Source organism: Haliotis asinina, chromosome 2 (genome assembly GCF_037392515.1).
Source record: "Haliotis asinina isolate JCU_RB_2024 chromosome 2, JCU_Hal_asi_v2, whole genome shotgun sequence".
In the NCBI taxonomy this organism is placed as follows: Eukaryota; Metazoa; Mollusca; class Gastropoda; order Lepetellida; family Haliotidae; genus Haliotis; species Haliotis asinina.
This window is the reverse complement of record NC_090281.1, coordinates 52,757,957-52,774,044: the sequence shown is the minus strand read 5'-3', so window position 1 is coordinate 52,774,044 and position 16,088 is coordinate 52,757,957. Positions and strand designations below refer to the sequence as shown.

The 16,088-nt window shown below is 38.2% G+C and overlaps 1 protein-coding gene across 2 annotated transcripts in view; it reads right to left on the bottom strand.

The window, feature by feature from the left end:
• Positions 1–14,142, bottom strand: part of LOC137272680 (nucleoside diphosphate-linked moiety X motif 6-like) — a 42,468-nt gene extending 28,326 nt beyond the window's left edge. Inside the window, exons 1-6 of one of the 2 annotated variants that reach the window (XM_067805055.1) lie at positions 14,057–14,142; positions 13,265–13,471; positions 10,452–10,658; positions 9,943–10,001; positions 8,386–8,437; positions 275–322 (exon numbers count right to left, since the gene is read on the bottom strand). In XM_067805055.1, the coding sequence (XP_067661156.1) occupies positions 275–322; positions 8,386–8,437; positions 9,943–10,001; positions 10,452–10,658; positions 13,265–13,454 (556 nt within the window). In that variant the 5' untranslated portion in view covers positions 13,455–13,471; positions 14,057–14,142. Of the gene's footprint in view, positions 1–274; positions 323–8,385; positions 8,438–9,942; positions 10,002–10,451; positions 10,659–13,264; positions 13,472–14,006 lie in introns of both variants that reach the window. The other variant, XM_067805056.1, reaches the window with a different exon arrangement.
• Positions 14,143–16,088: the final 1,946 nt, after the last annotated feature.

Sequence of the window (16,088 nt, the reverse complement as noted above, 5' to 3'; positions counted from 1 at the left end):
TCAGGGTCCTCAGCCCGTTGCACAAAGCTCTTGTATGCCTAAGATATCGTAACTTTCCTCATAGCCTACACACCTACACTGTAACATAGGAAGCTTCAATGCTACAAGAAAAGTGATGAGATCATAGACTAACGAGAACTTTGTGAAACAGAGCCCTGATCATAACATTACTATACATATCAGAACTCTATACTTCATCATTGGCCTATGAATGGCATAGTGCACAGGTTTGTGGATCGTGTCTCAGAAGATTATATATGCATAATTGTGTTACCTGTTTTAACACCTGTTTCTTCAAATACCTCTCTTACTGCTGTATCACCTACAACAAAAAACAATGAGTTCATGAATGGGTATTGGAAAATATTGAGTGAGTATTGGTAGTAGACAAGTGCGTGAGCAGTGTGTTTATGGTTGACCAGTTGAGGGACAGGGTGAGCATGTGTGTGTGTTGTAAGTGGTGGGCAAGTTGAGTAAGTGAGCAGTCCCTGACTTTTGGGTCAGCTGTTGAGTTTATGATTACATGAGTGTCCTTTGGTTGATGAGTGGCCAAACAGGGGGTGTTCAGCAGTTGGGAAACACATACCAAGTACAATAAATAAATTCACAATACCTGGGATCACAATCCTTTTATCTAGGGGATTTAGAGAGAGTAAGTGAATGACTTTAATGCCACTTTCAGCTATTAGCTATTTCAGTAATAAAGTGTTAGTTCTGAAGGGCCTGCTAAATGTGGGTGTAATGCCCTAAAGTGAGTGTGTTAATTTAGTCTTATGTCACTTTTAGCAATATTTCAGCAATATCTTGACTGGGAACACCTGAGGTAGACATCACACATTGTGCCCATGTAGGGAAACAAATCCAGGTCGTCAGGTGACGAGCAGATGCTTAAACCGTAAGGCTACCCCAGCGGTCCCTCTCAGTGAAGCACTTTATGGACATTGTTGAAACCCAGAACCTATGTATAAATCAGCTGAAGATTCAAACTCTCCGAAATGAGATACAGTGACGTACACCAACAGGTCACACATGCCCCTTGCAGCCCCACAACAACACCAGTGTTATCAATTTTTTGTCTGCCCCCTCAAATCTCTCCACCCCTCCACTAGGTGATAAGTCTTGTACAGAATTACCTTCATGCCAGTAACTTAGCTATCCCCTAGACAAGAAATGGTAAAGCTTTATAAAAGAAACACAATTGCCATTGATTATTACATTAACAGCATAACTTCTACTCCTAGGAAAGGGAAAAAGAATATTACATTTGAGATTAACTTGAGTATATATGTTTGTATATTCCTTTGATGTTGGTTTGTATCAAGTAAGTACAAAGGTAGGTATGCACACATTCAATCTAGAATGGCAATTACATGTCAAATTGTCACTGTGGGTATCTTAGAGTACATGGAAACAGGCACTTAGAAGAGTGTAATTGAGATAGACATGTTTCATAAAGCTTGGGAATGACACTGGATCAGAAACGTGTGAAATGTACAGACATATATTACAGTCTTTAGTCTTCCCACAACAGACAGGCCTTGAAGATTACATTGTTTATTTCCAATACAGTCGCACTTTATCTGTCTGGCCAGAAGATCATCCTTCAACTGAAAAGTCTGAGGATCTTAGCTTCGACATGGCCTCCTTCAAATTGGGTTATTATCACAAATGTCACACTTAACTCCTATGACTACAATACTGGAGAAAGTTTCAACCACACAAAGCCGGCTTTCTAACTAATGCAATCATATTGTTAGCACAGTATCTTTATTATGAAGGAATCATCTTTCCATAAATCTCGCTGTATTAGTCTTATCATGGAGCTGGCTTGTTTATTGTATATATCTTGTCACTTTGATCAAGTGACCATTGCTATCATTCACTCAGTTGGTCACTTTTCTGTGAAAGGGGATGCATAAATTCTCAGTGGTTCAGACTAATGCTTCATCTATGAATATTAGTAAATTTGATAGTAACAAATAAACCCATTTACACTGAAAAGGAGCCCCTGTCAGATGTGAGATTCAGAACTCAAGAAATCCAGACTTGCGTCTTTTAGAGCTTCAGCACTGCAGGGAGGGATAGGCAATAGGGACAATAATGTGCTTAGGGACTGTAAGACAGACTGTCAGTGCTGAATGAGGTGAACATTTAACTTGTGCATTCAGTGTTTGCCCTTACCCTGAAAAGCTGCAAACGCTGAGCAAAAACAAAACGTCTGGGTCCACGTGGTTTTCAGTTGGCTTTGGGCCAAAGGACCAACATTAATTTCGAATGCTAGGCGCATCCAAAAATCATTGTCTACATTTCACTACATATTTTGCACAAACACATCAAGTAAGTAGTCTATTTCACTATATAGATACTATAAATTCTCGATCAATCTTAAATACTATTTTCATGAAAAAAATGTTTACGAAAAACTTCAATGGAAACACTTCAGAACAAGTTAAACAACTGTTTTACCTCAGTAAATATATACTTCATTATTGTAAATATGTTTTGCATTCCCTGTAACATTTTTTGACTGCTTGTACTATATATAGTTAACAAATGTACATATGTTTTCTGAATAATTAGTCTTGTTTCTGTTCAAGACATGTAACATCTGTTACTAGTTTATCACAGACATGAAACAATTTCATTGCTAAACAGATCATTTTTTAAATTAATGGGTGGAGCAAATTAAGGGTGACAGCATGATAGATTAAGATAAATAGTCTATCTATATGGAGTTAGGTGACAAAAGTAGCATGTTCATTCATTTTTTCCCTGTTACAAACATAACATTTCAAATAGTTCCTCATTAATGGATCTCCATTCACAGTACAGACAAATCTGTCAAGCATGTATACAATTAACATAAGTTTCTAATCCTGACCTGCCACTTGTGTAGTCAGCTGCCACTTAGTGAAACAGACATTCATACCCTGCACTTCTACAAGGTGTGCAGTATGCTTTACTGCTGTCTGCCAATCATTGAGATCTTGTATACGCTGAGAAATGTTCTACCTCACTTAACTGAGCATATTATGACGAAGCCATAAGCATAAAAAACAGCTTCATATCTACTGCAAAGCTTATCTTTCAAAAAGAATGTAAATCTCTTTTGCCTTACAGAAAAACTGCCTGTATTAGCCTTATCCAAACAATTCAATGTGTAGTTTATTTAACAGAATATGTTAAACCCTGGTAAGGATGTCTGATATTTAGTTGGATATCATCAGAAAAGATAAACTGTCATTGCATATTTCACTTTTAAACACAAAAATGTTGGATAAGCAATATTTGTTAACTGAGATGATTTGTCATTACCATTCTCAGACAGATGATCGTGCCAGCAGATAATCATATATTGAGCAGCAAGGTGCACTTTTTTGAAAGCACTGAACACACTTTTGTTTAATTAAGTGTGCACATGTTTATTTGGATCTATTTAACAATTCATTAACCATTATAATATCTGCTGGTGTGGTTTGGTATTCATTACAAACTGTTGTGTGTCCAGAGTCTTATAGCAATTGTCAAGTTAATCTTTTGCCTGTATGAAGAGATGAGTGAGTAAGTGAGGTTTGTTTAATGCTGTATTCAGCAGTACCATATTTCCTCTGATAAGCGAGGGTCTCAAATAAGTATTGGGGCAAAGCAGCTGTTTAAGAAATAAGCACTGGGTACTTGTATGTAATGCTCACTAACAGTTCATTATGGTACATCCAGTAAGTGCAATAAGTGCCATGTCCCTAACAAGCACCAGGCATTTAAAATCAAGTTTGTCAAATAGATATAACTAAATCACTTATTATCACAAAAGGATTTTTGTACCGAGGACTTTTTTCCTACAACCCTAATAAGCACCTGATCTGTAAGTTCCTTGAAAAAGTAAGCAGAAAAAATTAGAGAAAAAGGCATACTGGCTATATCACAGCATGTTATATACATTTGCAGGTCATCTCAGTTCAGGGACATATGTACCACATTACATTCTAGAAATGTAGATCTTACGAAAAAAACAAACCAAAACTCAAATCTGTAAGCTAACAGCTGTCATAAACATCACAAAAAATGTCCCTCTAAGGACAAAAAGAATTGATTTTTGCTTGAATGTCAATTGTGAATAATGCAAGACAGCCAATACATAACTTTCCTTCACTCACTGGTTGAAACAAAAGCTTAGTTTAAGTGGATGATTATCTCCCTCTATCCTGTTTAAGAGGTACGAATTATCTTCCGATACACCCGCAACTAACAAGACTTGAGACGAACACGTACGTCAAAACAAGGACTATGTTACCCCAACATTGACCTGGTCCTTGTGGTACCCAAAATGCCTTCAACGCTTTGTACATCAAAGAGGAGAGTTCCCTGTCTTACATGCGTCTATTGTAGATTGGAAATTATCTATACTAATTCTCTACTTGAAATGTCTGAGTGGCTAGGCTGAGCTGTGGAGTTCTACTCACACCTTTGAAGTCACAAAGAGGTTTGATTAGGAACTATTTATCATCATTAAATAATAGTTGAAGCAGTAGACAGGGATTTGGGGACTTACGCTGTCAATGAAGAATGGACAAAGTAACAGTGTTTCTGCTATGGGTGAAGATGGAGTCATTGAATTCTTTTCAAATGCTGTGGTATTTTTATAGGGCATATGACAATGGCATTTAGGTGCTGTGTGATTAATAGAAACATGGCTCAATGGAGGGAGTCCATTTGTGAGGACAAAGAGTGAATGAATGAAATGAAGAAATTCAAAAGGTTCTGTGAATATTGTCCTGATTTTTATTGTACAGGTCACACACAATGGCAGTGGATTACAGGTTACATTCGCAACAAGACAATTACTGAGCCAGTCAATCCTAAACATTCTGAAATTTTGATATGGGGATTTGTTTACAAATTTCAGTTACATGTATACCTTTACAATGTACATTTTGTCTCCATTTGAGCATATCAGTGCTTGAAATAAGAGTTTAGCAAATCATCGTTATCAGTTTCCTAAATCTATGCCACTTAAGTGCAGTGTTAACGAATGGTGTTTCACAGTCACAGGACATTGGATCCTTTCAGATGTCTGTCTGACCCAGTGAAAATTCACAGGACCCACAGGATAAAATTAAACACACACTTCAGATTTCACATTTCTCATTATTGGTTTTGAAATTATTAACATTATATAATGACAAACATTATAAACATAAATTTAGAAACAGTGAACAAGTATTACATGCCACAAATAACAACTTCAGACAAAAGTTATTGTGACATATTCAGTCAGACACTGGGGCCAGCAGGTTGGGGACTTTTGTCTGACCGTTGGCAAATCTGCCAGATTTGTCAGAGGGTCAGACACTATTCGTGAACACTGTAAGTGCACTCAGAAGGCACATGGATGTCACAATTTTTACTTCTATCAGACTACAAGAATAGATAAGGACATGGCTCATTTGGATCGGTATTATTTCAAGCACTATGTATTTGTTTTTAGCAGTGAATCCTCTTTCAAAGAAACCATTTACAATGATATTTAACATTATCTCATTCTTTATCTCAATTTAACATTGCCAAGAATGGTATTTTATTTTGTTTTTTTGGTTTTCTTTTTCTACTTTTCAGTGTGGTGGATTTGCAAACCACCAGCAAAATTAAACATGGAACCCTTCTTTGACAACTTCTTGACCACCCTACATAACGTTAACAACTACAGTGTCAAGTGAATTTCTGCTTCACATTCTGCATTTTCTGCATTAACACTCATTTTTGAAGCATAAGCATGAATTACTGACTGAGTATTAAGAAAGTTGTATTGAGTGAGTGAGTTGGGTTTCACTCTGCTTACAGCAATATTCCATCAATATCATGGCAGAGAACATCAGATTTTCACACATTGTACGCATGTCAGGAATCGAACCTGGGTCTTCAGTGTGACAAACAAATGTTTCAAGCCCTAAGCTACTCCACCATCTCTATAAAATTTGCAAATATTTGTAGAAATATTTATCCTTTTTAAAATTCATTAAAACATGATCCATCTCAATGAAAATTATATATGTTGTTTTCAGACATATGTTTGTAGCATGACTGCGCAGATGAGCTATGTGCTCCTGCCTCTAACATGAGATTCTTTCACATAAATAACAGTATTTTTATTGTAACATCTTTTTGGGGTCTTTTATCTCCAGACTCATTTGAGAACACTGACAGTAAACCCTTGATATACTGGCACAACACCACAAACGTCAGTGAGGCTGAACAAGACCATGGCAAATTTTGCAGATTTTATGCATGCTTCATAGACCAGCATCACTAATCAAAATTGAATGGCATGAAATAAAGAATGTAAGGATTACTGTTTCTAACACTGAAAGTTTAGTGATTTATATAAAATATTATGTTTGATTTTAATTTTCAAAGTTTCCCAAAACTGTGCATTTGAGTCAGTGACGGAGGAGTGTGAGTGTTGGATGGTACACATTTGTCATAATTCGAGTGTGTGTTGGGTAATTCACTGTACTCTGAAATGTTAGAGATGAAAACAAGAATGGTTTTAATCATAGTTATATCAAATAATTAACTCATATTGACAGCAAATTGTAAATAAGTTTTGTAACATTTTGCTTATGTTCTGTGGGCCGAATATATACAGTTAGCATTTTCTTCTTTGTCACATTTCACATTTTGAGACTTGGCTAATTCATAAAAAAAGTTTTAATAATAAGTTGTATGCTTTCCTCAAGGGTAACACATTTTGATGTACTCCTCTTTGTAGCAGTGTTAACCAAGCCGGCAGGCACATGATCACACTGCTACAATGAGGGGTACATGAGACCATACACTCCAAGGGATAAGGATACACACATGTTTACCATACAACCATGTTATATGGAAAAAATACCTTTTTATTTTATTTGGAATATCACTACTGACTATATGTAAACAAAATGCCTCTCAACTTGATTTTTAAAATGAGTGGAATATATTCTGACAAACTTAAAACTGCTATAAAAATGTTTAATAATGTTTAAATTGAGTGTGCACACAATTCAGTGTATAAGATAGCTTACTTAAATTAAGCAGTGAAAGTCAGTCAAGTAAATGTGTACACAGTGAATTCACACTCCCCAGAGTGAATAATGCACCTGCCTTTGTCAGCCTGGACCATGTATAACAGTCGTCTCAGACAGTCGTTTCAAGATTGTATCACATGGTTACACCAAATAATCAGAGATGTGTATTGTAAATCCCCGGGCTGTGTTTTGTAAATCCCTGGGCTGTGTATTGTAAATCTCCGGGATGTGAATTGTAAATCCATGGGAAGTGTATTGAAATCCCTGAAATGTGACTTTGCACTGACAATTTCTAAGTCTAGGTTTTGAAATAACTTTGTCTTGCTATCACTGTTAGTAAAATATCACATTATCAGAAAGTTCCAATATACCTGGTTTCAAACCGGCAACCCATTCTCTCTCAAGGGTAGCGTGTGCAGAGCATATGCATTCCGCAGATAAAGACTCCCACTAAGGTTTACAAGAGATTGTGAACCCTGAGAGTCGGAAACCCTTGTAGTCGTGGTTTCTCCTACACAGTTCCTCCCCTAGAGTGAATAATGTACTTTCCTATATACTCCCCTAGAGTGAATAATGTACTTTCCTATATACTCCCCTAGAGTGAATAATGTACCTACCTATATCCTCACCCTAGACTAAATGCTGTACGTACCTATATCCTCCCCTAGGGTGAATATTGTACCTGAATGTATTCTCCCCTAGAGTAAATGATGTACATATCTGTTTCCTCCTCTAAAGTGGATAATGTAATTACTGATATCCTCCCCCTCAAGTCAAGAATGTGCCTACCAATTTCCCCACTAGAGTGAATAATGTACCCACCTATATCCTCACCCTAGAGTGAATATGTACCTACCTATATCCTCACAGTAGAGTGAATATGTACCTCCCTATAACCTCACCCTAGAGTGAATAATGTACCTACCTATATCCTCATCCTAGAGTGAATAATGTACTTACTGATATCCTCCCCACCTATATCCTCACCCTAGAGCAAATAATGTACCCACCTATATCCTCACCCTAGAGTGAATATGTACCTACCTATATCCTCACAGTAGAGTGAATATGTACCTCCCTATAACCTCACCCTAGAGTGAATAATGTACCTACCTATATCCTCATCCTAGAGTGAATAATGTACTTACTGATATCCTCCCCCTCAAGTCAATAATGTACCCACCTATATCCTCACCCTAGAGCGAATAATGTACCCACCTATATCCTCACCCTAGAGTGAATATGTACCTACCTATATCCTCACAGTAGAGTGAATATGTACCTCCCTATAACCTCACCCTAGAGTGAATAATGTACCTACCTATATCCTCTCCTAGATCTGACAACCCGCCAGGGAATTTCCACAAATTGAACTGAAAAGAGCAACAGGGTCAGAAAATCACAAGGAAAAACAGGCATTAGACTTATTTTACTGGAGCTTCACTCATTTTGACCTTATCCTAGATCCTTGCTGTTTTCCACACAAAGATCTTAGTTAGAACAGGTCTTTAGTCACCAATGCTTGTTGTAAGAGGCAACAAATGGGATTGGGTGGCCAGGCTTGCTGACATGGTTGCACATGTCTTTGTGTCCTAATGACATAGATCAGTGCTCATGATGTTACTCACTGGAATGTCTGGTCCACATTTGGTTAATTACAGACCACCACTGTATAACTGGAATATTGCTGAGTGCAACCATAGACCGCAAACCAGCAAATCAACGTTTTCAGTAGGACTTTGAATGTTGTTTATATATTTCCAGCTATGTGGTGGCAGTCTGTATATTGTGGTCACACTTACCATGTCAAGGCCTGACAATCCAGTGATAGATGCAATGAGCATCAATGCATATGATTGGAATACAATGCATCAAAAAGTATCAGTCACGCCGTCTAACCAATCAATCCTAGTCATCACCTTGCACAACAAACCATAATCTATATATAATCTAGTGCCCGTCTTAGTCAAGATTTATTAACTACTGGTATTACCTGTGTGAACATTCCCACTGTCTCTGTATTAGATGTATAACTTCTGAATGCCACTTTCAAACACATAAGATTTGAGTTAACAGTTAAAGACTGTTCTTCCTGTCTCAAATAAAATTAACTTGACTTACCACTTCACTTGAACTAAGTACAATTTAACATAAAAGTTTCAAAATGGAAAAAAAAAACTATGATGACACATTTCAGCATGTTTATTTTTCAGTTTTAGGTTTTAGACAACAAGCCACAATGACAAAGAAAACTTGCTTTGATTGCCTGAACACTTCATCTATGATTGATTAAATTAAATGGATAAAACCAGCATGTAAGTAGTAGTTGCGCTGGCTACTACAAGCTTTCTGAGAACATGTTACTGTAAAAGTTTGACACCAGTCCACATTCAACAGTAGCAAGAAGTCAAACAAAGGCAACCAGCCTAAAGAACTATTTTCCCATTAGAGTTATCACCTACCGAGCTCCACATAAACTGTTTGTTTGACAAATATCAGTAAATGGTGTAACAGAACTGTTATTGCCTAAACATCTTGCACCAAACAAGAAATAGTAATATACTGATTTTTGATTTATCAATTAGTCTACTTAATACATCAAATCAAACTACTTTTGCATTAATCATTCAGAAAAGGAAAATTATACTCTTAATTAATTGTTATTAAACAATAATTGGCAGCAACAAAAACTGACAATGACTCAAGCCCCTTTTAGCATTACCATGAACATAAGTGTCCTAAGATTTGACTCCCCTTGATGTTAAAGTCTTTGCTCAAGTCATTTCATGAGCACTGATTTAGCATGTGCAATACTTTGAGCACAATATATCACTAGCAGTGCAATATTTTTCTTTATATATTAACTTTTATTACTTACTTTGCTGTTTTTGTCTTTTATGACTAGCACCTGTTCAAGATCTTCTCTGACAACAAACCCTGAAGTAAAGAGTTAACACACATGATATATGATATTTCTAAGAAACCCATTTGAAAAACATATAAAGTTCTCCATTTTACTCACATATCTACATAAGAGGTTGAGACCTGATTAAAATAGATAAAACAAGTAAACTTTTAACAGTACTTCTTTTGAAACTTTTACAAGTCTACTAACTCAAAAAACATTTTATGTGAAAACCATTCTTACATATGGAGTGAAAAGCATGGTCTTTTTTCACTCTGGTCACCAGAAATTATGAAAAATTATACAAAACCTTTTCTGGTGTCCCCAGCAGTGATATTGGTGCAATATTCCTAAAAGGCGTGCGCACACGCACGCGCACGCGCACGCGCACGCGCACACGCACACGCACACGCACACAGAGAAAATGAGGTCTTCTGGAATACTGCAACCTTTGGAATATCCCTGTGTACTATTGGAGATACCTGAAGCTCCAATTTGGTGGGTAGCAAACCGAGGTGTTCTGTCAGACTGGGATGGGTGGAGCCACAGTTTCAGCATGGCCTTGTCCCCCTCTGCATGGTGAAATGTGAAGCCGTGTTCTACTGCAGCAGCAATCAGTCGACTGTGTGTGAGAGGCACCTGCAGCCATACTGCTGACCTATCTTCCGCTTGCCAGGACTGCAGGCACTCTGTGTAATGATATAGCAAAGGCACTCTGTGTAATGATAGAGCAATAATGTGTAATAATATTTCAGTAACATCCCATATCTGTAGGCACTCAGTGTAGTAACATAGCAACAACATCCCAGCTCTGTAGGCACTCTGTGTAGTAATATGGCAGTAACATCCCAGCTCTGTAGGCACTCTGTGTAATAATATAGCAGCAACACCCAAAGTCTGTAGGCACTCTGTGTAGTAATATAGCATTAACACCCCAAGTTTGTAGGCACTCTGTCTAATAATATAGCAGGAGCATCCCAGATTTGCAGGCACAGTGTGTAATAATATAGCAATAACACCTCAGGCCTGCAGGCACTCTGTGTAATAATACAGCAGTAGCACGCCAGGTCTGTAGGCACTGTGAGTAATAATATAGCAGTAACACGCAAGGTCCGCAGGCTCTTTGTGTAATAATACAGCAGGAGCATCCCAGCTCTGTAGGCCCTTCCGTGTAATAACATAGCAGTAGCACCCAAAGTCTGTAGACACTGTGTGTAATAATATAGCAATAGCACCACAGGCCTGCAGGCGCACTGAGTAATAATGTAGCAGGAGCATTCCAACTCTGTAGGCACTCTGTGTAATAATATAGCACCAACACCTCATGTCTGTAGGCACTCTGTGTAATTATGTAGCAGGAGCATCCCAGCTCTGTAGGCACTGTGTGAAATAATTTAGCAGTAACACCTCATGTCTGTAGGCACTCTGTGTAACAATATAGCAATAACACCCCAGGTCTGCAGGCACTCTGTGTAATAATATAGCAGTAACACCCCACGTCTGAGGGCACTCTGTGTAGTAACATAGCAGTAACATCCCAAGTCTGTAGGCACTCTGTGTAATGATGCAGCAGGAGCATCCTATCTCTGTAGGCACTCTGTGTAATAATATAGCAGTAACACCTCATGTCTGTAGGCACTCTGTGTAACAATATAGCAATAACACCCCACGGCACTCTGTGTAGGCGCTCTGTGTAGTCACATAGCAGTAACATACCAGCTCTGTAGGCACTCTGTGTAGTAATACAGCAGTAACATCCCAGGTCTGTAGGCACACTGTCTAATAATATAGCAGGAGCATCCCAGATTTGCAGGCACTCTGTGTAATAATATAGCAATAACACCCCAAGTCTGTAGGCACTCTGTAGTAATTTCTAAGATGCTTCGGTGAAAGATCAAAGGCACCGACAATACTTTATCGCACCATAATGTACACTTTTTGCATTACATCACAATGTGTTGACGTCGCTGCGCCATTTCAGTCTGCCCCCTCGTAATCGAACTTTTTTGCATTACGTCACAATGTAACCAACGTCACAATGGATGTCAGTTGCCATCCCCTCGTACAGACTCCCACAGTAAACTGATGCCCGTTTTTCGGTTTGCAGCTGCATCACACAGCTAACATCACCAGTGGAAACATTATGTTTATGTTTTCAGAAGGATAAAATGCCTCATAGTTCAACTCAAAACTTTACAGAGACACGTTCATGTTTGCAATGTTTACATTCCCACAATGCAATCGTGGAATGTTGCATGACTAGTCAGCTTCAGCTAAATGTACTGATCTAAACTTTCGTTGGTAGTAGAAATGAGACGGTCATTTTGCCTTGTATGGTTTAAGAGAATCACAGATGAAATTAAAATGATCTAGAGAAGATATTTAACCTGAACATAAACTTTCACCAAACTGTTCATCATTTGTTTTTCTAGTAACGTTTGTCTTAACGTAGGGGGCTGACACGTCAAAAGAACAGCGCATCAGTTAGCCCTGTGCGAGGATTCTTAATTCAGGTCACAGACACCGTCGTTTGTTTTCTGCCATAGATTAATAGAAATTAGGCTTAGAAATTATTAAATACATCATCTTAGAAAAAAAATACAATTCGTTCTCTGTGTAATAATATAGCAGGAGCATCCCAGCTCTGTAGGCCACTGTTTGAAATAATACAGCAGCAACATCCTGTCCGTAGGCACTGTGTGTAATAACATAGCAATAACACCCCATGTCTGTAGGCACTCTGTGTAATAACATAGCAGTAACAACCCAGGTATGTAGGCACTTCATGTAATAATATAGCAATAACACCCCAGGACTAAAGATGCTCCAACAATATGTTGGTAATGTTACAGGACAGCAGGCGCTTTAACAAGAATATGATTTTAATTTTGACAATACTACAGGCAAGCAACTGTGTCCATGTTACAATGCACAAACTGATGCCTTGGCATCGTGTCATCCTTGCCCATGTCATCAACAGCTATATTTTGTGGCCACTTTAATATAACATGGAATTTTCCTGACAGCAAAATTTATGCATATGAAACTAACAACATTTTGTGCCCTTCAGGCTTGCGGATATGGTTGACACTTGTCATCATATCCCAGTTGTATAAATTGATGCTAATGATGTTGATCACTGGATTGTCTGGCCAAGACTAGATTATTAACAGACAGTCACCATATAGCAGTGATACTACTTGGCATGGTGTTAAACAAACAAACAACCACCCAACCGTGGTGTATCTTTAAGTCCTATGGTACTTTCAAGTTTGTATGGGGAACTGTTCAGTACCTTTTAGTTGTGTGTGGAATTGTTTCTCTGTTGTGTTGGATGGAAGCTGGGCAAGGTTGACAGTCACACCATTGTGTTGATCCTTCTCATATTCCAGACTAGTAACTCCTCGCCTGACTGACGTCAACAATGGCAGCCGACATCTCATACATCTTAGGACATGCATGCCAGCTGTCTTACACAGTGCCATCTTCCAAACAGTGAATGCTGACAAAAGACAAACAGGTAGTGACACTGGAATGCATAACAGTCTTGTTTAATTTGATTCAAGATCTTACTGAAATATTCCACAGTGAATATTGACTAACGTTGGAGATGATTGGCAATGTTTTGCGACTGAATTATTGGGATCTGGATCCCCAATCCCAAATAACACTTATAAATTAATATATCCTAAAATTATTAACAAACCAGGGCCCACAAACCATTACACAGCAATCACTAGAGAACTCGCAAAAACAACTAAAAGACCCAAAATTAAATACAATATAATATATAGGGTCATCGTCTAACCATTAAGTGTCACCTCTTTCTAGGGATCTTTCTGAATACAGTGGCATGCAACTAAAGATGAGGGTTGCATTCAACCATATTTTCCATTGATTCAAACTTTGGAGACGTCAGTAGCAGACGACAATTGCGATCCTTGTATGGTACGTACAGGTGGTTATGCAACTCGGAAGGTTTTCGTTGTCGTGTTGTTATTGCTTAATTTGAGTTTTAACAAAATACGACTAATTACCTCCTTGTTCTGTAACTAAAATACTGCTCGTGAATATGTCGTCTTCTTACCTGTCCGGGACGTGAACAGTCGAGTTGTCAATGACTCGATCAATATCCCTATCAGCTGTTAGGGAATATTAGAGTTATCTGCCCTTGAATGGTATGTTTCATTTTTCTGGTGAACGTTTCTGAAGCTAGGAAACGAAATAAGAATGGTTGTCTTTATATCCGTTACATTTGGTTGGTTCCTTTCCAAATATTGTTATGTATTTCCTTGTAGTACCACATTTCATTTTGGCATTGTTATCACATTTCACAATTCCCTGAATGGGAGTGTTTTTTTTATCACTTAAGATAGCCTAGCGTATTGCAGTATCGTTTTTCGATTCATTAGTTCTGATCAGCATGTTGATGGTCTTGCTTGCTGTTTAACGCCTCACTCAGAGAAAGCTATATGGCGACAAACTAGTGATTGCTAATTTGACAAGAACGATAGCTCTGCTGAAAAATACACGCACTGTATTTTGTGTAAATAGATGGGGATAAGTAAGTAATCGAGTGTGGACTAGACAAACCAGTGATCAACAGTAGGAGCATCGATCTGTGCAATAGGATACGATGACATGTGTCAACCAGGCTAGCGGGCCTGACCACCTGATCCTGTAAATCGCCCCTGAAGACAACCATGGGTTGTTGAAGACCAATTCAAACTCGGATCTTTACAGGTCCGTTGGAACATTGAGTAGATGTAGACTACATTGAACAATGCCACGAATAGTACGGAACCCTTAATGGTCAGACTGTGTAGGGAGACTTATAGCCCTCATAATAGTAAGGATCGTTATAGCCCTCATAATAGTAAGGATCGTTATAGTCCTCATAATAGTAAGGATCGTTAATACATTAATAAATTTTCTTCGGTTTTGTCGTCTATATGTTTTTAATACACACACACACACACACACACACACACACACACACACACACACACACACACACACACACACACACACACATATATATATGTGTGTGTGTGTGCGTGCGTGCGTGTGCGTATAGGTGTGTTAGGTCCTTCAATTAATATTAATCACTATCTCACACACACACACACACACACACACACACACACACACACATTATACATTATATTAACTACAACAGTATTGGAACTGATCAACTCACTGGTTGGTTGATTTGAAACACTTACGATGGAAAACAGAACGCAAGACAAAATTCATGTAGATTTTCAGCCTTCATAAAGGCAGATTTATAACCAAGGAGATAATAAATAATCCGCTTGTCCCTCACTAGCACCAATGATGAAACTTATTATCAATATCTATCAACATAAGAGACCCCATCATAACATTCCTGGATGGACTGGTCTATCATAAACACAATAATCAGAAAAAAGTTCGGAGGAAGCATTTACTCATGTCGCATTATAAAGAATATTGTTAAACATAAATTCTTAAAAATGACTTTACAATATATTAAAGTGACATTTTTTTTCATCTTTAACAAGGTACTGATGCCTTAGCGTACATAATCCATAGGTCTAAATACAATTTACAAATCTAACTTCAAAACTATACAGTAACAATACGAGTGAGTGTTGTTTGACGCCGCAGTCAGACATGTTCCAGCAGTTTCGCGGCTGCCTGGGACAGGAAATTAGTGATTGATAGTATGACCACCCATCCACGCTGCTGGGGTACTGTAACATACACTCAGCCAGGTCACCATCATATTGTAACGTGGTACTAGGGAAAACAACAAGAACAAATGACCCGGTTCTAATCCAATGTATATTGGTTGTTTTGTTTCATTGATCCACATCGGAAAATGTTGTGGGCGATGTTGTAAAGTCTCTCCTTGAGCGTCGGCCGCAGGCGGAGACGGGGAACGTCAACCTTTGGGATGACAGGGGGGCGAGAGGCGTATTCAAACAGGTGACCTAAACAGAAGATGCAGTATATTAAGGAGAGTAGTGGAACAGGTGACCTGAACAGAAGAGTTTACTAAAGAGGTGATAGAAACTCACGTGTGATATGAACACGTCAAGGTGGTATAACGAGGGGCGTAAGTGAACAGAGCTAAA